General features: G+C 46.3%; 1 protein-coding gene across 5 annotated transcripts in view; it reads right to left on the bottom strand.

Moving 5' to 3' along the window:
- Positions 1–1,336: 1,336 nt before the first annotated feature.
- The window catches only part of NDP (norrin cystine knot growth factor NDP), a 207,417-nt gene continuing 182,714 nt past the window's right edge, over positions 1,337–26,039 (bottom strand). For all 5 annotated transcript variants that reach the window (XM_063957343.1, XM_063957341.1, XM_063957342.1 and 2 more), the window contains exon 4: positions 1,337–2,029. In XM_063957343.1, the coding sequence (XP_063813413.1) occupies positions 1,802–2,029 (228 nt within the window). In that variant the 3' untranslated portion in view covers positions 1,337–1,801. The remainder of the gene's footprint in view (positions 2,030–26,039) is intronic.

Here is a 26,039-nt window from a genome sequence, read left to right on the forward strand (position 1 = left end):
CAGCCTCCCTATGTCCCTCCAGTGGCTCCATGGGATCTGTCTGTTGTCTTAAATGCCCTACAAGAGTCTCCATTTGAACCTCTTGAGTCTGTAGACCTTAAATGCCGTATGCTTAAGGTGGTGTTTCTGCTGGCTATTGCTTCTGCTAGGAGGGTTTCGGACTTAGGCGCATTGTCCTGTCGTCCACCCTTTATGATTTTACACCGTGATCGGGCAGTTTTTCGAACTCGCCCTGGTTATCTGCCTAAAGTGGTATCTTCTTTCCATCTTAACCAAGAAATTGTAGTTCCGGCTTTTATCTCTTCTGGTTTGTCTTCCAAAGAACGGTCTTTGGATGTGGTACGGGCTCTCCATATTTATGTGGAGAGGACTGCCTCTATCCGGAAGTCAGATACCCTTTTTGTTCTTTTTGGTTTTCACAAACGTGGCTGGCCTGGCCTGCGAATAAGCAAACCTTGGCCAGATGGATTAGAATGGTGATTGCACAAGCTTATGCGCAGGCTGGACTCCCAGCTCCTGCTGCTATTAAAGCCCATTCTACTTGGTCTGTTGGACCTTCTTGTGCGGCCCGCCATGGCGCGTCCGCTCAACAGTTGTGCAAGGCGGCTATGTGGTTCTCCGTGAAACACGTTCATTAGGTTCTATGCCTTTGATACTTCCGCCTCCCAGGATGCTTCCTTTGGACACCGGGTTCTTGTGCACGCTACGGTGCGTCCTCTAATATGAGGAACTGCTTTAGGACATCCCTGATGTATTCCCTGTGGAATCCCAGTGTACCCCGCTGCAGAAAAGGAGATTTATGGTAGACTTACCATAGTTAAATCTTTTTCTGCGAGGTACACTGGATTCCACAGGGCGCCCCCCCCAAGGAGGGCGCCTCCTGTCGTGTGAATGTGGTTGTATGTGACTAACATCTGCCGTCCTTTTACCTACTACTGCATTGGACTGGTTAACCAAACTGAGCTCCAGTGCCCGGAGGCGGGGTTATAGAGGAGGCGGTGCAGTGCATCCTGGGAACAGTCAAAGCTTTAGCCTGTTGGTGCCTCGGATCAAGATCCAACTCTGCACCCCAATGTATTCCCTGAGGAATACAGTGTACCTCGCAGAAAGGGATTTAACTATGGTAAGTCTACCATAAATCTCCTTTTTTTTCTAAAATATTGCATTTCAAAAGGGCTGGCTATAAGTATGTCAACCATGTTCTAAGTAGCAACAATTTTGTCACATTTGACAGCTTAAAATTGATCTCTAACTCCACTAAACTTCAACCACAACTTCAACCACAAAAGGGGCAAAAAAAAGTTATTTTAAAAATGCAAAAATGGTGAAAATATAATACTTTAAATAATAATTTTATTGTTTTTGTCAGTATATCATTGTACGCTAGCTTGTTCTGTACAAATGAACAAACAAATAAACTTACCATTCAATTTTCATCACTCATCCGTATTTACTAACAATAATGAAACTGGGAATGAACTGATTGAAAAGATACATATTTGAATACTCTGTAAAAGAGTGACAGAAAATAATCATACTGTAATCCATCGTCCATACACTGGAACATATAAGGTCTGGGCCAAAAAAGTAACAGATCCTCAGAAAAACCTCTGAAATATGAAAACTGTTCATTTCTCATTCCACACTGTGTGACATCATCTCTGTATTTAGGACATTATTTGGGTCACTTTATAATAATTTTACCTCAAAAATAACACTTAATAAAAATATATCACATATTTCGATGATTGTCCTTCAGGTTTAGAAATGATCCAATCCAGTTGTCTTGTAAAATGTGTCCCTAAGAATTGCATTCCTCACAGTGACAGGAAAGAATATAGCGGTATGTGGCGGTCAGCCGGACTCCTCCAGAGCAACGGAGCCTGATTGCCTTCAACTTGGACGTTTGTGGGCGGCAGCAATGACACGTGGATCGAAAGGGCTGCTTTAACACTGTGCTGAAGGATACAAGTGGGTCAGAGCGTGATGTTTGACTACAGCGTCCCTCACAGCGGGCTAGCAATACCATCTAAAGGGAAAAAGAAAGAAAACAATTAGAATAGCCCAACGCAATACAAATAATTAATAAAGTTAAAAAATGATATCCTGTGCATGACTGCATTGATTTCTGTTTGCATTTTACATTAAAATTTTATCTTTAAGAAAAAAAATATTTGAAGTAGAAATTTAAATATCACTTAAATATGTCCACCTTTGACAGGAGGTGGTGCTATCTTACATACCACTGAAAAAAATTATGAATTAATTGTAGTAGATCATAAAGTTAAAAGAACCACCATTAAAAATAGGGTGATTTTAAATATTAAATGAAACATTGTACTTTTTGATTGATGTTGCTGCCACTTGCAACAATTTGTTGCTGTGTGTCAAAAGTTATTGGCCCTTAAAGCTCCAGGGGCAGGGCCCTATCATAATATTTTGGGCCCCAGAGCAATATTTTGAAGGGGCCCAATGCTTCTAAAGAGGAGTCGTTAATTGTATGAACCATAGTAGTGCCCTAGTTCATTTTCTGAACCATAGTAGTGCCCTAGTTCATTTTCTGAACCATAGTAGTGCCCTAGTTCATTTTCTGAACCATAGTAGTGCCCTAGTTCATTTTCTGAACCTCGCATTATATCACTTTTTAGGGTTGCCAGTGCCACAAAGAATCCCCCATTCACATTATGACATACAGTGTCCTCGGTTCATATTATGCGACTATACAGTGCCCCCTGTTCATACTGTGCCACATTAGAGTGCCCTCCAGTTCATAGTATGCCACATTACAGTTCCTCCTGTTCATATTATGCCATACTATAGTGCCTCCACTTCATATTATTATTATTATTATTATTATTATTATTATTATTATTCTTTATTTATATGGCGCCACAAGGGTTCCGCAGCGCCCAATTACAGAGTACATAAATAATCAAACAGGAAAACAGCAACTTACAGTTGATGACAGTATAGGACAAGTACAGGGTAAATAAACATAGTTACATCAGCAGATGACACTGGAATAAGTATCAGGTGGCAGAAGACTGCTGGATGTGGTGCAGTTGAAGATTATTAAAGTAAGAAAGGATAATCACATGAGGGAAGAGGGCCCTGCTCGTGAGAGCATACATTCTAAAGTTGAGGGGTAGACAGACAGGGGTGACACAGATGGGGTACATAGAGAGCGTAGAACAGAGGGTTAGGATGAGATTTGGCTGGGTTTGGTGAAGAAGTGGGTCTTGAGAGATCGTTTGAAGTTTTGTAGAGAGGTGGAGAGTCTGAGTGGGAGAGGTAGAGAATTCCAAAGAAGTGGTGCAGCACGTGAAAAATCTTGGAGGTAGGAGTGGGAGGAAGTAATCCGTAGGCAGGAGGGTCGGCGTGCATTAGCAGAGCGAAGAGGACGGGTGGGAGTGTAAAGGGAGATAAGGTCAGAGATGTAGATGGGAGAGGAGTGGGTGAGGGCTTTGTAGGCGAGTGTGAGAAGCTTGAAATGGATTCTGAAAGGGAAGGGGAGCCAGTGAAGGTCTAGTAAGAGAGGAGAGGTGGACGTAGTGCGTTTGGTGAGGAAGATGAGCCGGGCAGCAGCATTGAGGATAGATTGGAGTGGAGAGAGGTATTTGTCAGGAATGTCAGTCAGGAGCAGATTACAGTAGTCCAGTCTGGAGATGACCAGTGAGTGGATAAGAGTCTTAGTAGCATCCTGGGTCAGAAAGGGTCTGATCCTGGAAATATTTTTTAGATGAAAATGGTAGGTTTGTGAGAGGTGCTGAATGTGTGGTTGGAAGGAGAGGGAGGAGTCAAGGATTACTCCAAGACAGCGCACTTGGGGCTAGAGGAGATAGTAGTGCCATCAATAGATAATGAGATTGTAGGAGGTGAGGTTATGCGGGAGGGAGGAAAGATGATCAGCTCGGTCTTAGACATGTTAAGTTTAAGAAAGCGCTGGGACATCCAGGAAGAGGTAGCAGAGAGACAGTTGGAGATACGAGTGAGGAGAGCAGGGGAGAGGTCTGGAGAGGAAAGATAGATTTGGGTGTCATCAGCATAAAGATGGTATTGGAAACCATATTGTGCCACATTACAGTGCCCCAGTTCATATTAGGTAACATTATAGTGCCTTCATTTCATATGATTACAATGAGCTGCTAAGTTTATGCCACATTACAGTGCCCTATTACCATCATACCAAGCACTACACACACCTCTCGTTGAAAATTTCATGTCACACCATTAAGGCTGGGCAACAAATCAGATCTAATTGCTCAGCAGGCAAATCTGGGAAGATGGAATGCAATTATATAATCTGGGTCTGGGGCCCCCAAAGCCTCTGGGCCCCACCGCAATGACCTGCATCCACTATAGCTACACCAATGCCCAGGAGCCCTGATATAAGGGGGAGACTGCAACAGAGTATCTAGGTCAAGGCCCATCAGAGAGATGCAACCATGCCCCCTTATCTTTTTCAGAAGACCCTGGTATTCACAATGGCGTGTGCCTATGCCTACACACTTGAGTATGCTACCTCTCTAATATCGAGGTCCGGTCAATCGCTATGCAGTCCAGCACAGACCTACAGTACTTCACAAAGACTTGGCAGCAACTGGGGGGGCTAGAGAGCATACGCTCCAGGTGCCGGATTTGATGGGTGCAGAATTGGCCCCAGACTTTGAGGAGTTGCAGGCTATCCTCACATTGAAATAACCCCTCCCCCATTGCAGCCGCACGCCGCTGCAGGATGGCTGAACAATGCTAGGGTTAGTGGCGGATCCTGGAATCGCACCTCCTAACACAGTCAATATACTGTAGCTTTTTAATCACTTGTGTCTGCAGTGCATGCTGCACTGAAATGGTTAAGGTCCACTGCTCCCCTTTCTTTCAAGCAGAGCCGGCCCTAACCAATGTGATGCCCTAGGCAAGATTTTGGCTGGTGCCCCCTAGCACCACCGCTGGTTCCGCCTCTGACCTTGCACCTCTTTCCCAGCACCATCACCCCTCACCCATAGCAGTTCTTATTTTGGTGTTTGTACCCCCTATATTTTAAATAGGAACAGTTCGCACATTTGGCGCACAGCCCAAAAAGGGGTGTGTTTTTGCTGGCAAGGGACATGGCCACACAATAGTAACCCCAATTCCAATTACGCCACAGAGTACTGCAACTTTATCCACATTTTATCATGCGATAGTGTCCATAATTCATATTACATCCCACGGTAGTATCACTTTACCTTATAAATATTACTCCTCACAGTAGAGCCCCTTATTCACATTACATCACACTGAATTGCTCCTTATTCACATTACACCACACCCTATTGCTCTTTAGTCACATTAGACGACACAGTAGTGCCCTTTCTATACGCAACGCCACATAGTAGAGCACCTTATACACATAATGCCACACATTAGTAATTCATTTATACACAATTCCACACAGTAATGCCCCTTACACATATGAGACACATTAATGTCCTTATAAACATAATGCGCCTTACACATAATGACAACCTTTATTAATGCCCTTTTACACATAATGTCCCTTACACATATGCCGCACATTATTAATGCCCTAATACACATAATGACACACATAGTGCCCCCTACACATTTGCTGCACATCATTAGTGCCCCTATACACATAATGACACACATACAGTAGTACCCTGTTACACATATACTGCACATTATTAATGGCCTTATACACATAATGACACACATAGTGCCCCTTTACACATATGTTGCACATTATTAATGCATTTTTACATGACACACATAATGCTCCTTACACATATTCCGAACACTACTGCACAACCAACCCACTCACATGCACACAGCACTCACACTGCCACTAACACTGTGACCTCTACCTCTGCTTGGATACAGATGCGTCCTCATAAATATTGCCTCAGTGCTAACGTCGGGCACCTTTTTTTATGAAAATGCATCTTATTTGCATTGCTATGTGGCTAGGATACACAAGCAGCTTCTGTTGATTAAACTGATATGCAGCATGCCTATATACTGTGTGAAACTGTGGCTGTATCTGCATATGAAATGCTACATACAGAATATAGTCATGCTGCATATCAATTTAATCAGCAGAAGCTGCTGATGCCCCTAGGCATATCAAATGCCCTAGGCAATTGCCTAGTTTGCCTATGCCTATGGCTGGCTCTGCTTTCAAGGATCTGTGCAGGACAAGATCGCGGGTTGTACTGAGGTCGCGGGTTGGGACCCCTTGTATATGGCCGTTCTCAGGGTCTCCTGTCAGGTTATTTATCTTTCCTTGCACAGAAGCCCTCAGTCTCCCCAGCGCAATCCATTTCATGCCAGAATCCAGCAGATTGAGCCTCTGGGTGAGAGAAGGGACTGGAGGGGGTTACTGCCGTTGCTGCAGGAGTACACAGAGCTGCAGTGTGCATGACTACTGTGTAATTCTCAGTGTGCATGACTACTGTGACATGTGGGACGGGACAAGGGGGTTATTCAATTCAGGGCAGTGGAATTATATGTTAATATGGGCAGTGTCGGACTGGATCATGTAGGGCCCACCAGGGGAATGCAGTGGTAGGGGCCCATGTTTAGGGGTGTGGCCAGTCTCTAGAGGGGAAGGGGGGGCAGCCACCACATTGGTTTTCCTAACCATTTTGCAAGTGTTGGTCTCCTACATAAATATATACAGTAAATGCTGTAGTGCATGCAAGATAATGTACTAGATTGGTAACAGCATAGTCTAGAACCTGATACCTAGAGGCCCCCAGGCAGTAGGGCCCACCGGTGGTTTCCCCTGTGAGCCAGTCCAACCCTGAATATGGGGAGTGTATCTATTAAGTATGATGTATGGGAGATCGATCCCTATGTATTGTGCTATTTGGATGGTCTAGTGCTGAATCTATGCTATATTGGGAGGTGTACATTATATAAGGGTGAGTGTGTAGAGTATATTACATGGTGGGTGTTTGCATATTACATAGGTGGTGTGTCTGTATATATTACATGAGGGTGTCTTTTTTATATTATAAGGTGATTATCTCTGTACATTATAGGAGTGGTGTGATTATATGGCGGTTGTCTCTGTATATTATACAGTCGGTGTCTCTACATTATAAGGGTGATGTTTCTGTATATTATATGGACTCAAAAGTTGGCTCTGTATATTATAAGGGGGTTTGTATATTATATGGGGGGTATCTCTGTATATTATATGAGGGGTGTCTCTGGGCATTATGGGTGGTGTCTCTATGTTATATGGTGGGTGTCTTTATACATTATAGGGGTGGAGTCTCTTTATATCATATTGGGTGTCTCTGTATATTATGTAGGATGGGACTATTTCTGATATGAGAGAGGGAGCTGGTACCCTCTAACATGCAGGTTATGGGATCATTATGTACAGGTAAATAAAAGAGACACCAGGAATAGTGGCGCCAAATTACTGCCTTGCACCGGGTGACAAAAATCCTAGTTTCCCTGACTTTTCAATGCAGAAAACATATTTAAGTACTGTACTTGGGGTTCTCTCTACTGCTCACACACTTTGTGTCCACAAATTCCAATTTTTATTGTGTGACTTTAGTCTTGACTATGAAAACTGGATGCCTTCCTCTAGCACATGGATTTTGTTTTGTACTAAATAAGAATCTGTTGATTTATTTCCTGTCATCTGGTTATACATTACACTTGGCATTTCCTCCTCAGCATACCTGTACCCTTAGTGGTGCATTCTGATTTACTGCACACAACTTGACATGAGTTTGAAATAACATCTTTGGAGAAGGTCTTCATAAAGCTATGATCTGCGATATTTTATTTTGGTCTTTGGCATAGAGTTTATAAATACTGACCAAATGTTCTGTATTACTTCTTTTGGTCTGTATGCAATTCTTAATAACCATTTTATTGTAAATGCATAAAGGCGAGCATGTATGGTAGTTCTTATAATGTATTGTAAGAATTATATTAGTCCAGTCATGTTGGCTCTAGTGCTCTGTGCTACTCCTCAGAATGTACCGCACAATGCACCAGATTCAGAGTTAGGAGCAAAGCAAACAAAGGAGCAAAAAGTGTTGCACGGCATTGGGGCAGATTTAAAATGTCTAGAGATATTTATAGGGACTAATTCAGACCTGATCGTAGCCGTGCACGGCTACGATCAGCCACCCTGAAATGCAGGGGACGCCCAGCACAGGGCTAGTCTGCCCCACATGTCTGGCCCTCCCCTCGCCACACAGGTACAAAAGCATCTCACGGCGGTGATGCTTTTGTACCTGAAGAGTAGCTCCTTACCAGCACAGCTCCTGCGCGCTGGCAGGGAGCTACCCGTCGCTCTCCGGGTCGCAGCGGCTGCGTGTGACGTCACACAGCTGCTGTGGTCAGCCCCCCCACACGGTCCAGGCAACACAGGCAGCCCAACGCCGCCGGCCCGCCCCCTCCCACCCAGCGAACGCCTCTGCTTGTCAATCAGGCAGAGGCGATCGCTCGGCAGAGATGCTGATCGCATCTCTGGCATGCGCTGGCACACTGCGGCGAAAACGCACAGCAGCGATCACGTCTGAATTAGCCCCATAGTTGGGATGGGATATGTCCTAGCTTAAACCCTTTGCTGTGGAGGACGGGTGGGGTACATCCTCCTGATATACGAAAAGCCTGCAGAAGACAAGCTGTAGTCATCCTCGGCGGCAAGGGGCACTACTTAAAAAAACAACAAAAAAGTACCTATTCCCCACTGATCCTAACAACCAATGGGGAACCCCTGCAGTCACCAGGTCCGAACAGGAATTGTTGATTGCTCAGTCATCACTTTAAAAAAAGAATAATTAAAATGATGGGGGTAGTGACTTTCCCTCCATTTTATCAACCTTACAAAGATGATAGGCCCCTCTATCAAACAGTAGTGATGTGCACCTGAAATTTTTCGGGTTTTGTGTTTTGGTTTTGGGTTCGGTTCCGTGGCCGTGTTTTGGGTTCGAACGCGTTTTGGCAAAACCTCACCGAATTTTTTTTGTCGGATTCGGGTGTGTTTTGGATTCGGGTGTTTTTTTCAAAAAACCCTAAAAAACAGCTTAAATCATAGAATTTGGGGGTCATTTTGATCCCATAGTATTATTAACCTCAATAACCATAATTTCCACTCATTTTCAGTCTATTCTGAACACCTCACAATATTATTTTTAGTCCTAAAATTTGCACCGAGGTCGCTGGATGGCTAAGCTAAGCGACACAAGTGGCCGACACAAACACCTGGCCCATCTAGGAGTGGCACTGCAGAGTCAGGCAGGATGGCACTTCAAAAAAATAGTCCCCAAACAGCACATGATGCAAAGAAAAAAGAGCTGCACCAAAGTCGTTGTGTGACTAAGCTAAGCGACCCAAGTGGCCGACACAAACACCTGGCCCATCTAGGAGTGGCACTGCAGTGTCACGCAGGATGGCCCTTCAAAAAAATACTCCCCAAACAGCACACGACGCAAAGAAAAAAAGAGGCGCAATGAGGTAGCTGTGTGACGACTAAGCTAAGCGACCCTAGTGGCCGACACAAACACCTGGCCCATCTAGGAGTGGCACTGCAGTGTCACGCAAGACGGCCCTTCCAAAAAATACTCCCCAAACAGCACATGACGCAAAGAAAAAAAGAGGCGCAATGAGGTAGCTGTGTGACGACTAAGCTAAGCGACACAAGTGGCCGACACAAACACCTGGCCCATCTAGGAGTGGCACTGCAGTGTCAGACAGGATGGCACTTAAAAAAATAGTCCACAAACAGCACATGATGCAAAGAAAAAAAAAGCTGCACCAAAGTCGTTGTGTGACTAAGCTAAGCGACCCTAGTGGCCGACACAAACACCTGGCCCATCTAGGAGTGGCACTGCAGTGTCACGCAGGATGGCCCTTCCAAAAAATACTCCCCAAACAGCACATAACGCAAAGAAAAAAAGAGGTGCAATGAGGTAGCTGTGTGGCGACTAAGCTAAGCGACCCTATTGGCCGACACAAACAACTGGCCCATCTAGGAGTGGCACTGCAGTGTCAGACAGGATGGCACTTAAAAAAATACTCCCCAAACAGCACATGACGCAAAGAAAAATGAAAGAAAAAAGAGGTGCAAGATGGAATTGTCCTTGGGCCCTCCCACCCACCCTTATGTTGTAAAAACAGGACATGCACACTTTAACGAACTCATCATTTCAGCGACAGGGTCTGCCACATGACTGTGACTGAAATGACTGGTTGGTTTGGGCCCCCACCAAAAAAGAAGCAATCAATCTCTCCTTGCACAAACTGGCTCTACAGAGGCAAGATGTCCACCTCATCATCATCGTCCGATTCATCACCCCTTTCACTGTGTACATCCCCCTCCTCACAGATGATTAATTTGTCCGCACTGGAATCCACCATCTCAGGTCCCCGTGTACTTTCTGGAGGCAATTGCTGCTGGTGAATGTCTCCATGGAGGAATTGATTATAATTCATTTTAATGAACATCATCTTCTCCACATTATCTGGAAGTAACCTCGTACGCTGATTGCTGACAAGGTGAGCGGCGGCACTAAACACTCTTTCGGAGTACACACTGGAGGGAGGGCAACTTAGGTAGAATAAAGCCAGTTTGTGCAAGGGCCTCCAAATTGCCTCTTTTTCCTGCCAGTATACGTACGGACTGTCTGACGTGCCTACTTGGATGCGGTCACTCATATAATCCTCCACCATTCTTTCAATGGTGAGAGAATCATATGCAGTGACAGTAGACGACATATCAGTAATCGTTGGCAGGTCCTTCAGTCCGGACCAGATGTCAGCATCAGCAGTCGCTCCAGACTGCCCTGCATCACCGCCAGCGGGTGGGCTCGGAATTCGTAGCCTTTTCCTCGCACCCCCAGTTGCGGGAGAATGTGAAGGAGGAGATGTTGACGGGTCGCGTTCTGCTTGACTTGACAATTTTCTCACCAGCAGTTCTTTGAACCTCTGCAGACTTGTGTCTGCCGGAAAGAGAGATCCAATGTAGATTTTAAATCTAGGATCGAGCACGGTGGCCAAAATGTAGTGCTCTGATTTCAACAGATTGACCACCTGTGAATCCTGGTTAAGCGAATGAAGGGCTCCATCCACAAGTCCCACATGGCTAGCGGAATCGCTCTGTTTTAGCTCCTCCTTCAATGCCTCCAGCTTCTTCTGCAAAAGCCTGATGAGGGGAATGACCTGACTCAGGCTGGCAGTGTCTGAACTGACTTCACGTGTGGCAAGTTCAAAAGGTTGCAGAACCTTGCACAACGTTGAAATCATTCTCCACTGCGCTTGAGACAGTTGCATTCCACCTCCTTTGCCTATATCGTGGCCAGATGTATAGGCTTGAATGGCCTTTTGCTGCTCCTCCATCCTCTGAAGCATATAGAGGGTTGAATTCCACCTCGTTACCACCTCTTGCTTCAGATGATGGCAGGGCAGGTTCAGGTGTTTTTGGTGGTGCTCTAGTCTTCTGTACGCGGTGCCTGTACGCCGAAAGTGGCCCGCAATTCTTCTGGCCACCGACAGCGTCTCTTGCACGCCCCTGTCGTTTTTTAAATAATTCTGCACCACCAAATTCAAGGTATGTGCAAAACATGGGACGTGGTGGAATTTGCCCAGATGTAATGCACGCACAATATTGCTGGCGTTGTCCGATGCCACAAATCCCCAGGAGAGTCCAATTGGGGTAAGCCATTCTGCGATGATCTTCCTCAGTTGCCGTAAGAGGTTTTCAGCTGTGTGCGTATTCTGGAAAGCGGTGATACAAAGCGTAGCCTGCCTAGGAACGAGTTGGCGTTTGCGAGATGCTGCTACTGGTGCCGCCGCTGCTGTTCTTGCAGCGGGTGGCAATACATCTACCCAGTGGGCTGTCACAGTCATGTAGTCCTGAGTCTGCCCTGCTCCACTTGTCCACATGTCCGTGGTTAAGTGGACATTGGGTACAACTGCATTTTTTTAGGACACTGGTGAGTCTTTTTCTGACGTCCGTGAACATTCTCGGTATCGCCTGCCTAGAGAAGTGGAACCTAGATGGTATTTGGTAATGGGGGCACACTACCTCAAGCAATTGTCTAGTTCCCTGTGAACTAACGGCGGATACTGGATGCACGTCTAATACCAACATAGTTGTCAAGGCCTCAGTTATCCGCTTTGCAACAGGATGACTGCTGTGATATTTCATCTTCCTCGCAAAGGACTGTTGGACAGTCAATTGCTTACTGGAAGTAGTACAAGTGGCCTTCCGACTTCCCCTCTGGGATGACGATCGACTCCCAGCAGCAACAACAGCAGCGCCAGCAGCAGTAGGCGTTACACTCAAGGATGCATCGGAGGAATCCCAGGCAGGAGAGGACTCGTCAGACTTGCCAGTGACATGGCCTGCAGGACTATTGGCTTTCCTGGGTAAGGAGGGAATTGACACTGAGGGAGTTGGTGGTGTGGTTTGCGCGAGCTTGGTTACAAGAGGAAGGGATTTACTGGTCAGTGGACTGCTTCCGCTGTCGCCCAAAGTTTTTGAACTTGTCACTGACTTATTATGAATGCGCTGCAGGAGACATATAAGGGAGGATGTTCCGAGGTGGTTAACGTCCTTACCCCTACTTATTACAGCTTGACAAAGGCAACACACGGCTTGACACCAGTTGTCCGCATTTCTGTTGAAATAATTCCACACCGAAGAGCTGATTTTTTTTGTATTTTGACCAGACACGTCAATGGCCATATTCCTCCCACAGACAACAGGTGTCTCCCCGGGTGCCTGACTTAAACAAACCACCTCACCATCAGAATCCTCCTTGACAATTTCCTCCCCAGCGCCAGCAACACCCATATCCTCATCCTGGTGTACTTCAACAGTGACATCTTCAATTTGACTATCAGGAACTGGACTGCGGGTGCTCCTTCCAGCACTTGCAGGGGGCGTGCAAATGGTGGAAGGCGCAAGCTCTTCCCGTCCAGTGTTGGGAAGGTCAGGAATCGCAACCGACACAATTGGACTCTCCTTTGGGATTTGGGATTTCGAAGAACGCACAGTTCTTTGCTGTGCTTTTGCCGCAAGTCTTTTCTTTTTTCTAGCGAGAGGATGAGTGCTTCCATCCTCATGTGAAGCTGAACCACTAGCCATGAACATAGGCCAGGGCCTCAGCCGTTCCTTGCCACTACGTGTCGTAAATGGCATATTGGCAAGTTTACGCTTCTCCTCAGACGCTTTTAATTTTGATTTTTGGGTCATTTTTTTACTGATCATTTGTGTTTTGGATTTTACATGCTCTGTACTATGACATTGGGCATCGGCCTTGGCAGACGACGTTGATGGCATTTCATCGTCTCGGCCATGACTAGTGGCAGCAGCTTCAGCACGAGGTGGAAGTGGATCTTGATCTTTCCCTATTTTTTTAACCTCCACATTTCTGTTCTCCATATTTTAATGCGCACAACTAAAAGCCACCACAGGTATACAATGTAGATGGATGGATAGTATAGTATTATATTACTTATGGAGGATGAGTGACTGACGACACAGAGGTAGGTACAGCCGTGGCCTACCGTACTGCTATATATATATATAATATACTGTATAATAATAACGGACCTGGTGGACACTGTCAGCAGACTGCTAAACTAGTATGAAAAAAAAAACCCACCACAGGTAGGTATACAATGTAGATGGATGGATAGTATAGTATTATATTACTTATGGACGACGAGTGCACTGACGACACAGAGGTAGGTACAGCCGTGGCCTACCGTACTGCTTATATATATGTAATATACTGTATATAACGGACCTGGTGGACACTGTCAGCAGACTGCTAAACTAGTATGAAGAAAAAAAAAACCACCACAGGTAGGTATACAATGTAGATGGATAGTATAGTATTATATTACTTATGGACGACGAGTGCACTGACGACACAGAGGTAGGTACAGCCGTGGCCTACCGTACTGCTTATATATATAATATACTGTATATAACGGACCTGGTGGACACTGTCAGCAGACTGCTAAACTAGTATGAAGAAAAAAAAAACCACCACAGGTAGGTATACAATGTAGATGGATGGATAGTAAGTATAGTATTATATTACTTATGGACGATGAGTGCACTGACGACACAGAGGTAGGTACAGCCGTGGCCTACCGTACTGCTTATATATATAATATACTGTATATAACGGACCTGGTGGACACTGTCAGCAGACTGCTAAACTAGTATGAAGAAAAAAAACCCACCACAGGTAGGTATACAATGTAGATGGATGGATAGTATAGTATTATATTACTTATGGACGACGAGTGCACTGACGACACAGAGGTAGGTACAGCCGTGGCCTACCGTACTGCTTATATATATAATATACTGTATATAACGGACCTGGTGGACACTGTCAGCAGACTGCTAAACTTGTATGAAGAAAAAAAAACCCACCACAGGTAGGTATACAATGTAGATGGATGGATAGTATAGTATTATATTACTTATGGACGACGAGTGCACTGACGACACAGAGGTAGTTACAGCCGTGGCCTACCGTACTGCTTATATATATAATATACTGTATATAACGGACCTGGTGGACACTGTCAGCAGACTGCTAAACTAGTATGAAGAAGAAAAAAAACACCACAATGTAGATGGATGGATAGTATAGTATTATATTACTTATGGACGACGAGTGCACTGACGACACAGAGGTAGGTACAGCCGTGGCCTACCGTACTGCTTATATATATAATATACTGTATATAACGGACCTGGTGGACACTGTCAGCAGACTGCTAAACTAGTATGAAGAGAAAAAAAACCACCACAGGTAGGTATACAATGTAGATGGATGGATAGTATAGTATTATATTACTTATGGACGACGAGTGCACTGACGACACAGAGGTAGGAACAGCCGTGGCCTACCGTACTGCTTATATATATAATATACTGTATATAACGGACCTGGTGGACACTGTCAGCAGACTGCTAAACTAGTATGAAGAAAAAAAAAAACCACCACAGGTAGGTATACAATGTAGATGGATGGATAGTAAGTATAGTATTATATTACTTATGGACGACGAGTGCACTGACGACACAGAGGTAGGTACAGCCGTGGCCTACCGTACTGCTTATATATATAATATACTGTATATAACGGACCTGGTGGACACTGTCAGCAGACTGCTAAACTAGTATGAAGAAGAAAAAAAACACCACAGGAGTGTTTTTCAGGCAGACAAACTTATACTGGACTGGTGGTCACTGTCAGCAAAACTGTGCACTGTACTCCTGCTATAACTGCTCCCCAGTCCCCACAATTAGGCAGTGTGAGCAGTGCACTCAGCACAGATATATCATGCAGCAGTGCAGCACACTGAGCACAGATATGGTGGAGCGTTTTTTTCAGGCAGAGAAACAAAGGATTAAACTAACTCACTGGTGGTAAACCCTGCACTGTACTCCCTAACAGCTGCTCCCCGTCCCCAATCCTCCCCACATAACTAAGTCACTCAGTTTACTCTGTTCTTTTCTAATATAACGGAGAGGACGCCAGCCACGTCCTCTCCCTATCAATCTCAATGCACGTGTAAAAATGGCGGCGGCGCGCGGCTCCTTATATAGAATCCGAATCTCGCGAGAATCCGACAGCGGGATGATGACGTTCGGGCGCGCTCGGGTTAACCGAGCAAGGCGGGAGGATCCGAGTCGCTCGGACCCGTGTAAAAAAAAGGTGAAGTTCGGGCGGGTCGGATCCCGAGGATCGAAACCCGCTCATCACTATCAAACAGTACACAAATTATTTTTATTTTTTAACAAAAAGGGGATCTCTATAGAGCCCAATATCTCTCCCATCTTGTGTCAAATACAGAAAGTGGTCCCTCATTCAATGTGGTAGGTTGTCTAGTATTTAAAATATTAAGCCTTCTTAGGCTACCATATTCTTCCTACACATAGTACACGTTTAAATTAGAGCTGTACGCTGGCCCAAACCTTCGGTTTTGGGTTCTTGTTTTGGATCTGTATTGGTTTCACCGAAATCGCCCTTGCGGGTTCTGGATCTGTATTTTACAGCTAAAATCACAGAATTTGGGCTTGTTTTTGTATCTACAGTATTATTAACCTTAATAACATCCATTTCTAGTTGTTTCCAATGAATTTTGACAACCACACAATTCACAATATTGTTTTCATCCATTTTAGGCCAAAGGTTGCAGCGAGCCGGCTGGTCACTAACCGACACAGCAGATGTAAGATGGAATTGTCCTTGGGCCCTCCCTCCCACCCTTATGTTGGATATTAAAAAGGACATGCACAATTTAAAAAAGCAAGCATTTCAGCGACAGGGACTGACATGTATGTGTCTGAACTGCTTTCTTTGTTTGGGTCCCCATGAAACATTTTTTTAGAAGGACTAGCTCTGAATACTAATGAGGATGTTGATGATGAGGTTGTTAATTACATTAGGCTACGGTCACACATAGCGGCTGGCCGGGAGGGGGTTTTTGTGTTCACACGGATCCTGTTCTGTGGGATACCGCAAAACAGGATCCGGCCAGTGACATACGGGATTTCAATAGCACGCAGTGCGGCACAGCCGCACTGTGTGAACACATACATTGAAATGTATTTGTTCACCTTGAAATCCAGTCGTCCTGTCATCCAGCTCAACCACAGCATGCTGCATTGGTTCCGGTGGCAGCGGGACTGCCGCACATGTGTGGGCGCCTGCATAGGCGTCCATGTGCAGTCTCCTTGCGACCAAGCAGTTCCCACTGAACGGGACCCGCTTGGCCGCTGTGTGTGGCTATAACCATATAGTTTTGTACAATAAATTTCATGATGTAATATGGAGGAGGTGCCTAGATGGCTAATGTCCCTACTGCTACTGGACTCACAAATGGAGCAGATGCCTTCACATACACATTGTTTGGGAGGGGCTGGTAAAGACCCGGTGGTCTTGGTGCATGTCGGCACCAACAACAAAGTAAGTGGTAGGCGGGATATCCTTAAGAAAGACTATAAGGAATTAGGCAAGAAATTTAAGGCAAGGACATCGAGGGTAATATTCTCAGAAATATTACCAGTGCCATGCCCAGGGAGACAAAGGGAGATTAGGGAGGTAAATGGTGGCTCAGAAACTGGTGTAGGAAGGAGGGGTTTGTGTTCTTGGAACAGTGGGCGGACTTCTCAGTCAGGCGCCATCTCTTTTGTCGCAATGGATTGCTCCGGAATGAGGAGGGAGCTGCGGTGCTGGGGGGCAGGATGGCTAGAAGGTTGGAGGAGTTTTTAAACTAGGAGTCTGGGGAGAGGGTTTAGCTAGAAGTTACGAGTCAAACAGTAAGAACAGTAAGGATGGGGGTAGTGAACAAAATGGGGGTGGCGAAGGGGGGAGGGAAAGATCAGCTGGCAAGAGTATTTGCAGGGGTATTGACACAGGACTTACTGACATAGGTACTGCCCATGGTATTCCCAAATTATTAACTTATGACAATTATGGTTCAACATACGGTATATAGAAAATGTCCATAGCATAAGGGAAAGTACCTACATAGGGATGGGGGGTTAGAAAGACCTAATAGGTCAAATCAAATAGGTATAGTAGTAAAAAAGGCTGTATTAAGTATGATGGAGGTACTAAGGGAGGGAGGAGAATAACAGACGGTGTCACACCTCACGGGCAGCGGCGGCCGCGCTTGCCTCTGCGGGTGTCCTGGATGGCCTGGCGCCTCTCTCCTCCGGCGGTCTCGGGGGTCCGGCGTCGGGTCGGCGGGTCTCTCCGGCGGCTTCCCGGAGCGAGGGCGCCGCCATGTTGACTGGGACTAGGTAGGCGGAGCGGGGCTGACGTCATCTGCCCGCTCCGCCAATCAGGCAAAGGCGGGAGGTTTAAAGCCAGACGCCGAGCAGAGATCCGGCGCCTGTGTATCATCAATTCTGCCTGTCAGAAACCGTAATCTCCAGAGCTCCCTTGTTCCTGTTACCGCTGTGCTTCCAAGCATATCTGTGTTTCCAGCATCTCAGCGTTTCCAAGCACCTCCGTGCCTCCAAGCGCCCGAGCGCCATCACGCACCTCCGTGCCTCTAAGCGCCCGAGCGCCATCACGCACCTCCGTGCCTCAGCGCCCGAGCGCCTCTACGCACCTCTGTGACTCCCAGCACCTCCGTGCCTCCAAGCGCCCGAGCGCCATCACGCACCTCCGTGCCTCAGCGTCCGAGCGCCTCTACGCACCTCTGTGCCTCCAGCACCTCAGTGCCTCAGCACCTCTGTGCCTCCAGCACCTCAGTGCCTTAGCACCTCAGCACCTCTGTGCCTCCAGCACATCAGTATCTCAGCACCTCAGCACCTCAGTGCCTCAGCACCTCAGCACCTCTGTGCCTCCAGCACCTCAGTACCTCAGCACCTCAGTACCTCAGCGCCTCTGTGCCTTCAGCACCTCAATATCACCAGCACCTCTGTACCTCAGCACTCAGCACTTTTACAAGTCTTGTTTTCCAGGAGACCTTCAAGCATTCCTCCGTGCTTCCTGCTTACCGTCTTCATCCTGTATGAGGAAGACCTACATCCGGCCATCTCTACTGCGACCCAGTAGCGGTTCCTCTTCCCGGTCACCGGAAGAAGCCCCGAGTCCACAATACCCTCCGACCAGGTCAGTGATAGTATACATAGGCCTCATGGACCCGGGGAATCGGAACCCAGAAGCGAGTGCCATCCAAGATCTGGTTTCCCGTGTTCAGAGTCAGGAAGCGGCGCAAAACCAGGTGATGCGGTATCTCCAAGAACTATCCGGCAGGCTGGATCAAATTCAGGTTTCCCTGGCTTCAGTAGTTCCGGTTCCAGCTCCGGTACCCACTCCGGTAGTCGCCCCCGATAATGCTCACGCAGTGTCCGGAACCAGGTCACGCCTTCAGCTTCCCACTCCCTCTCGCTACAACGGCAACCCGAAGAATTGCCGTGGTTTTCTTAACCAGTGCGAGGTACAGTTTGAACTCCTCGCACACAACTTTCCCACGGATCGATCCAAAGTAGCATACATTATTTCCTTGCTTGAGGGCTCAGCGCTGGAATGGGTGTCTCCGTTATGGGAGCGATCTGATCCTTTGGTTTCCAGCTACACCAATTTCATCTCATCTTTCCGCAGGATCTTTGATGAGCCTGGCAGAACGACCGCTGCCTCTTCAGATCTTCTCCGAGTTCGACAAGGCTCCCGTTCAGTGGGTCAGTATGTGATTCATTTTCAGACCATAGCCTCCGAATTGCGCTGGGATAATGATGCCTTACGGGCCGCTTTCTGGAACGGGCTGTCCGACTGTCTTAAAGACGAATTGATTACAAGAAATTTGCCAGATTCTTTGGAACAGTTGATCTCGCTCTGTGTGAAAGTGGATCTCCGCATGCAGGAACGAGTTGGCGAACGTTCTCGGTCTGATCGATGCAGATTCCGGGCTCCTCCGTCTAAACAATCGGTTACGACAGCTCCAGACGAACCCATGCAGATTAATCGGTCTCGACTGTCTCCAGAGGAGCGACAGCGTCGGCGTGAGAATAGACTTTGCCTCTACTGTGGAGCCGCGGATCACTTTCTCAAGTCTTGCAAGGTTCGCCCGGGAAACGGGCAACCCTAGCCTGTTCCGGGGAAGTCAAGCTGGGTGTGGTTTCTAAATCTTCTCCAGAAGTGGACTGTTTACTCTCAGTATCTTTGTCTACTGAAACAGAAGTCAAAACTGTTATGGCTCTTTTGGATTCAGGAGCTGCGGGGAATTTTATTTCTCTCCCCTGCGCCCAGAGTTTGGGCTTGAAGTTACAGTTGGTCGAACGACCTATTACGATAACTGCTATTAACGGTGTTCAAATTCCTAACGCCTTGATTACGAGTCAGTCTGAGTCAATTCAGCTACAAGTGGGAGCTTTGCATCGAGAACAACTGAAGTTTCTGGTTATTCAGGAGATGTCTCATGATCTCGTTTTGGGTCTTCCCTGGCTCAGGCTTCACAACCCTCATGTCGACTGGGGGTCGACACAAATAATTTCTTGGAGTCCTTTCTGACGATTGAATTGTCTTACTCCTGTCGTTCCACTCCGTGCATCGGCCAAGTTGGACGCGGAGTCAGTTCCTGAGGCTTATCGAGAATTTTTAGATGTCTTCTCGGAACAAGCGGCTGATAAATTACCTCCGCATAGGGCCTGGGACTGTCCTATTGAGCTCATTCCTGGGAAAATGCCGCCCCGAGGTCGCACTTATCCTTTGTCGGTTCCAGAGACACAAGCTATGTCAGAGTACATTAAGTCGAATTTGCAGAAGGGGTTCATCCGTCTCTCCACTTCCCCAGCGGGAGCTGGCTTCTTCTTTGTAAAGAAAAAAGATGGAGGCCTGAGACCATGTATTGACTATCGTGGTTTAAATGAAGTCACCATTAAGAACAAGTATCCTCTGCCGCTCATCACAGAGCTTTTCGATAGAGTGCGTGGAGCTCGAGTATTTACTAAGCTTGACTTAAGGGGAGCATACAATCTGATACGTATTCGACAAGGAGATGAGTGGAAGACGGCTTTCAATACTAGAGATGGGCATTATGAGTACCTGGTAATGCCATTTGGCCTCAGCAACGCCCCCGCCGTCTTTCAGGGATTCATTAATGAAGTCTTTCGGGACATGTTGTATCTGAATGTAGTAGTCTATTTGGATGACATTCTGATTTTTTCAAAGAATCTTTCTGAGCACCGACTACAAGTTAAGGAAGTACTCCTTCGGTTGCGCGAGAATCATCTTTATGGCAAAATCTCCAAGTGCACCTTTGAGGTTCCTTCTATTTCATTTTTGGGCTACATTATTTCTGGAACTGAATTGCGTATGGATCCGGAGAAACTCTCGGCCATCCGAGATTGGACTCAACCTCTTTCCTTGAAAGCAGTGCAACGATTTCTAGGATTCGCAAATTATTATCGGAAATTTATAAGAGGTTTCTCTACTATCGTGGCACCTATTACGGCTCTGACTAAGAAAGGGGCTGACCCAAGCAATTGGCCTTCTGAAGCAGTAGCAGCGTTCAAACAGCTGAAGACAGCCTTTATATCCGCTCCCGTACTTCAGCAGCCAGATTTCCTAAAACCATTCTTTCTGGAGGTTGATGCTTCCACGGTAGGCATAGGTGCTGTACTTTCGCAGTACACCTCAGATGGGAAGTTGCATCCGTGTGGGTTTCATTCTCATACAAAAAATGGTGAGCTGCTCAATCAGATAGTGATGTCACTCAGGTGCTAAAAGGGAGGGGTAATTCTGTGTAGGAAAAAACAATGGTTCCCTAATGCACACCGAGTGAAAAATATTACTACATAGTAGTCAGATAATACGGAGATCTTGGTTGCGTATATCTGCAGATATAGGGTTAAGCCCCCAGGCCGATCGACAAGGCCTCTCCGTCACTGGGGGTCCCTAATACTAGGTATGGGTCCGGGGTGCAGGTTTCATTCTCGCAAGTTCTCCCCTGCTGAATTAAATTACACCATTGGAGACAAAGAGCTACTGGCAATTAAATCTGCATTAGAAGAATGGAGATATCTTCTGGAGGGTGCTAAACACTTAATTACAATTTTTACGGATCACAAGAATTTACTGTATCTAAAGACGGACCAATGTTTGAATCCCCGTCAGGCAAGATGGGCGCTCTTCTTTGCCAGATTTTCCTTTATCATCAAGTATCGGGCTGGAACTCTTAATACCAAGGCGGATGCCCTATCCCGTTCAGTGATGGCTTCGGATGAGGAGAATACAATGGAGAAGGCATTAATCCTTAGTCCCATCTCTATTTCTGCAGCTCCCACTAGGTTGGGCCCTCCTCCTGGAAGAATGTCGGTACCAGTTAAATTTCGACCAAAACTGTTGCAGTGGGCTCACACTTCTAAGTTTTCTGGTCTTCCGGGAGTTCAGAAAATGTGGGAATTTCTGCGAAGATCATACTGGTGGGACACTATGAAAAAAGATGTTCAAGAGTATGTCAATTCGTGTCCTCAATGTGCTCAGCACAAAACTCCACGTCTGCCGCCTGCGGGTTTGTTGCATCCTTTATCCATTCCTAAAAGGCCTTGGACTCATATCTCGATGGACTTTGTTACTGAATTACCTCTCTCTAAGGGTCATAACACCATTTGGGTGATCATTGACCGATTCTCTAAGATGGCACATTTTGTTCTGTTGACCGGATTACCATCTGCTTCCAAGTTGGCCCTGTTATTTATCCAGGAGCATTTCCGCCTGCACGGGTTACCTCTGGAAATAGTCTCAGATCGGGGAGTACAGTTTACAGCAAGATTCTAGAGAGCCCTCTGTTCGACTCTACAAATTAAACTCAAGTTCTCTTCTGCTTACCATCCACAGACTAATGGGCAAACTGAACGCGTCAATCAGGATCTAGAGACTTTTCTCTGTGTTTACCTTTCCCCTTCTCAAGATAACTGGGTGGAGTTGTTGCCTTGGGCTGAGTTTGCCCACAACCATCTATATCATTCTTCAACTGGTGAGTCTCCATTCTTTATTAATTATGGATTTCATCCCCAAGTTCTGGAGTTGCCCATTTGTCTTCCAGAAGAAGTTCCTGCTGCAGCTTCAACTCTCCGACATTTCACCCAAATCTGGAGTAGAGTTCATGCCAATCTTAAGAGAGTTTCCGGTCGCTATAAATTCTTTGCGGATAGGAAGCGACGAGCAGCTCCTCAATATAAGGTTGGTGACAAGGTATGGCTCTCTACTCGCAATCTTCGTTTGAAAGTACCTACTATGAAATTTGCCCCAAGGTTCATTGGTCCTTTCTCAGTGCTGCAAGTCTTAAACCCGGTCGTTTGCAAATTGGAGTTGCCTTCCCACCTTCGAATTCCAAACTCCTTCCACGTCTCTCTCATCCACCCCCTCATTCTGAATCGGTTCCACTCAGCGTCTCCTAGGCCAACTACTATAGTGTCTGAAGCTAGGACAGAATTTGAAATCAAAGCTATTCTTGACTCTTGTTATCTTCATAAAAAACTACAGTACTTGGTAGAGTGGAAAGGTTATGGTCCTGAAGAGAGAAGTTGGATCAATGCTACTGAGGTAATGGCTCCCCGACTGGTTCGGATCTTCCATTCCAGACATCCAACTAAGCCCGGAAAGTGTCCAGGGGCCACTCCTGGAGGAGGGGGTACTGTCACACCTCGCGGGCAGCGGCGGCCGCGCTTGCCTCTGCGGGTGTCCTGGATGGCCTGGCGCCTCTCTCCTCCGGCAGTCTCGGGGGTTCGGCGGGTCTCTCCGGCGGCTTCCCGGAGCGAGGGCGCCGCCATGTTGACTGGGACTAGGTAGGCGGAGCGGGGCTGACGTCATCTGCCCGCTCCGCCAATCAGGCAAAGGCGGGAGGTTTAAAGCCAGACGCCGAGCAGAGATCCGGCGCCTGTGTATCATCAATTCTGCCTGTCAGAAACCGTGATCTCCAGAGCTCCCTTGTTCCTGTTACCGCTGTGCTTCCAAGCATATCTGTGTTTCCAGCATCTCAGCGTTCCCAAGCACCTCCGTGCCTCCAAGCGCCCGAGCGCCATCACGCACCTCCGTGCCTCTAAGCGCCCGAGCGCCATCACGCACTTCCGTGCCTCAGCGCCCGAGCGCCTCTACGCACCTCTGTGCCTCCCAGCACCTCCGTGCCTCCAAGCGCCCAAGCGCCAACATGCACCTCCGTGCCTCCAAGCGCCCGAGCGCCATCACGCACCTCCGTGCCTCAGTGCCTCTATGCACCTCTGTGCCTCCAGCACCTCAGTGCCTCAGCACCTCAGCGCCTCAGTGCCTCAGCACCTCTGTGCCTCCAGCACCTCAGTGCCTCAGCACCTCAGTGCCTCAGCACCTCAGCGCCTCAGCACCTCTGTGCCTCCAGCACCTCTGTGCCTCCAGCACCTCTGTGCCTCCAGCACCTCTGTGCCTCAGCACCTCAGTACCTCAGCGCCTCTGTGCCTTCAGCACCTCAATATCACCAGCACCTCTGTACCTCAGCACTCAGCACTTTTACAAGTCTTGTTTTCCAGGAGACCTTCAAGCATTCCTCCGTGCTTCCTTCTTACCGTCTTCATCCTGTATGAGGAAGACCTACATCCGGCCATCTCTACTGCGACCCAGTAGTGGTTCCTCTTCCCGGTCACCGGAAGAAGCCCCGAGTCCACAACACCCTCCGACCAGGTCAGTGATAGACGGTAAGAGTAATTCTAGAAAGGCACTTGTATATAAAGATAAGATACCATTAAAACAAATGGGCAAGGGAAATATTAAGATAAAATGTACTATGCTTGCGAACACAAGAAGCCTATCAGGTAACATGGGGAGAGTGGATTGGCTTGTATCAAAAAATCAATATGATATTATAGGTATTACGGAAACATGGTGGGACGACTCCCACGACTGGGTTGCAAATTTTGAGGGATATTCACTTTTCAAGAGGGATAGGGCTACCAAAAGGGGAGGAGGGATATGTCTCTATGTAAAACCATCTCTAAAACCAAACTTAATAGATGTTATTTACGAGGGGACTGGAGATAACGTGGAATCCCTATGGGTTGAGATCACAAGTTGGGGCATCGAAGCAACAAAACTAGTCATTGGCACGTGCTACAAACAACTGGATATTAGCATACATGAGAAGGAGCAACTCTTGCAGCAAATTAAAAAAGCTGCAGGAATGGGGGACATTTTATTGATAGGGGATTTCAATTATCCTGATATAAATTGGAGTAACGATTCATGTGTAAAAGCTAAGAGCAGTAGGTTCCTAAACACATTAAAGGATCAATACTTGTCTCAATTAGTCGAGGACCCAACCAGAGGTAATAATATTCTGGACCTAGTTATTACCAATAATGTGGACATTAAATCAAACATTACAGTTGAGGAGACCTTGGGAAACAGTGATCATTATATGATCACATTCAACATCAGCTTCAAGAAACATAGCTATAAGGGATCAACCAAAATATTAAACTTTAGAAAAGATAACTTCAATATGCTGAGACAGGCACTAAACAATATTGACTGGTAAGTTTTCTTTCATGGTAAGGACACATCAAATGTGAGATGCTTTAAAAGGGTTGCTTGATAACAATATTCACAAATTCATTCCCATGGGCAGTAAACGCAGGTGTACTAAACACAAACCAATGTGGCTTAATAAGGAGGTCAAAAAAGAAATGGCTAAATAGAGGCATGCTTTCAAAGCATTTAAATCAATTGGAGGGGAGGAATCATTCCAATATTACAAGTAATGCAATAAAATGCAAAAAAGTAATATGAGCAGCTAAAATGTAAACGAAAAGCAAATCGCTATAGAGAGTAAAGCCAATCCTAAAAAGTTTTATAAATGCATAAACAGTAAAAAGGTAAAAAAGGAAATGTAGGCCCATTAAAAGAGGAACTAGGAGCCTTGCTAAACGATGACAAAATAAAAGCGGATATACTGAACAATTTTTTTCATCAGTATTCACCAGGAAGGATCAGACGGTGATAGTAGTGCATAACGACAGTGAAGGTAATGATTCTTGTTTAAGTGAGGAAGTAGTCCTGGAGAGACTAAGCAACATAAAGATTAATAAATCACCAGGCCCAGACTGTTTTCACCCAATGGTTATTATGGAGCTTGGGACACAGCTAGCAAGACCATTATACTTGATTTTCTATAGTTCAATTAGATCAGGTATGGTACCAAGGGATTGGCGTATAGCTGAGGTAGTGCCATTATTTAAAAAGGGATCTAATAATCATCCTGGGAACAATAGACCAGTTAGTATAACCTCTATAATGGGTAAAATATTGGAAGGAATTTTGAGGGATAGCATAGAGCATTATCTGCAGAATACTAAGTTTATTAGCAAGAGTCAGCATGGGTTTGTGAGGCACAGATCATGTCAAACTAACTTAATTAGCTTCTACGAGGAAGTGAGCGATAAACTTGACCAGGGCAAAGCAGTGGATGTGGTCTATTTAGATTTTGCAAAAGCCTTCGATGCAGTGCCTCACAGGAGAATGATCATCGAATTAAGGGAACTTGGCCTA

This window comes from Pseudophryne corroboree, chromosome 2 (assembly GCF_028390025.1).
Source record: "Pseudophryne corroboree isolate aPseCor3 chromosome 2, aPseCor3.hap2, whole genome shotgun sequence".
In the NCBI taxonomy this organism is placed as follows: Eukaryota; Metazoa; Chordata; class Amphibia; order Anura; family Myobatrachidae; genus Pseudophryne; species Pseudophryne corroboree.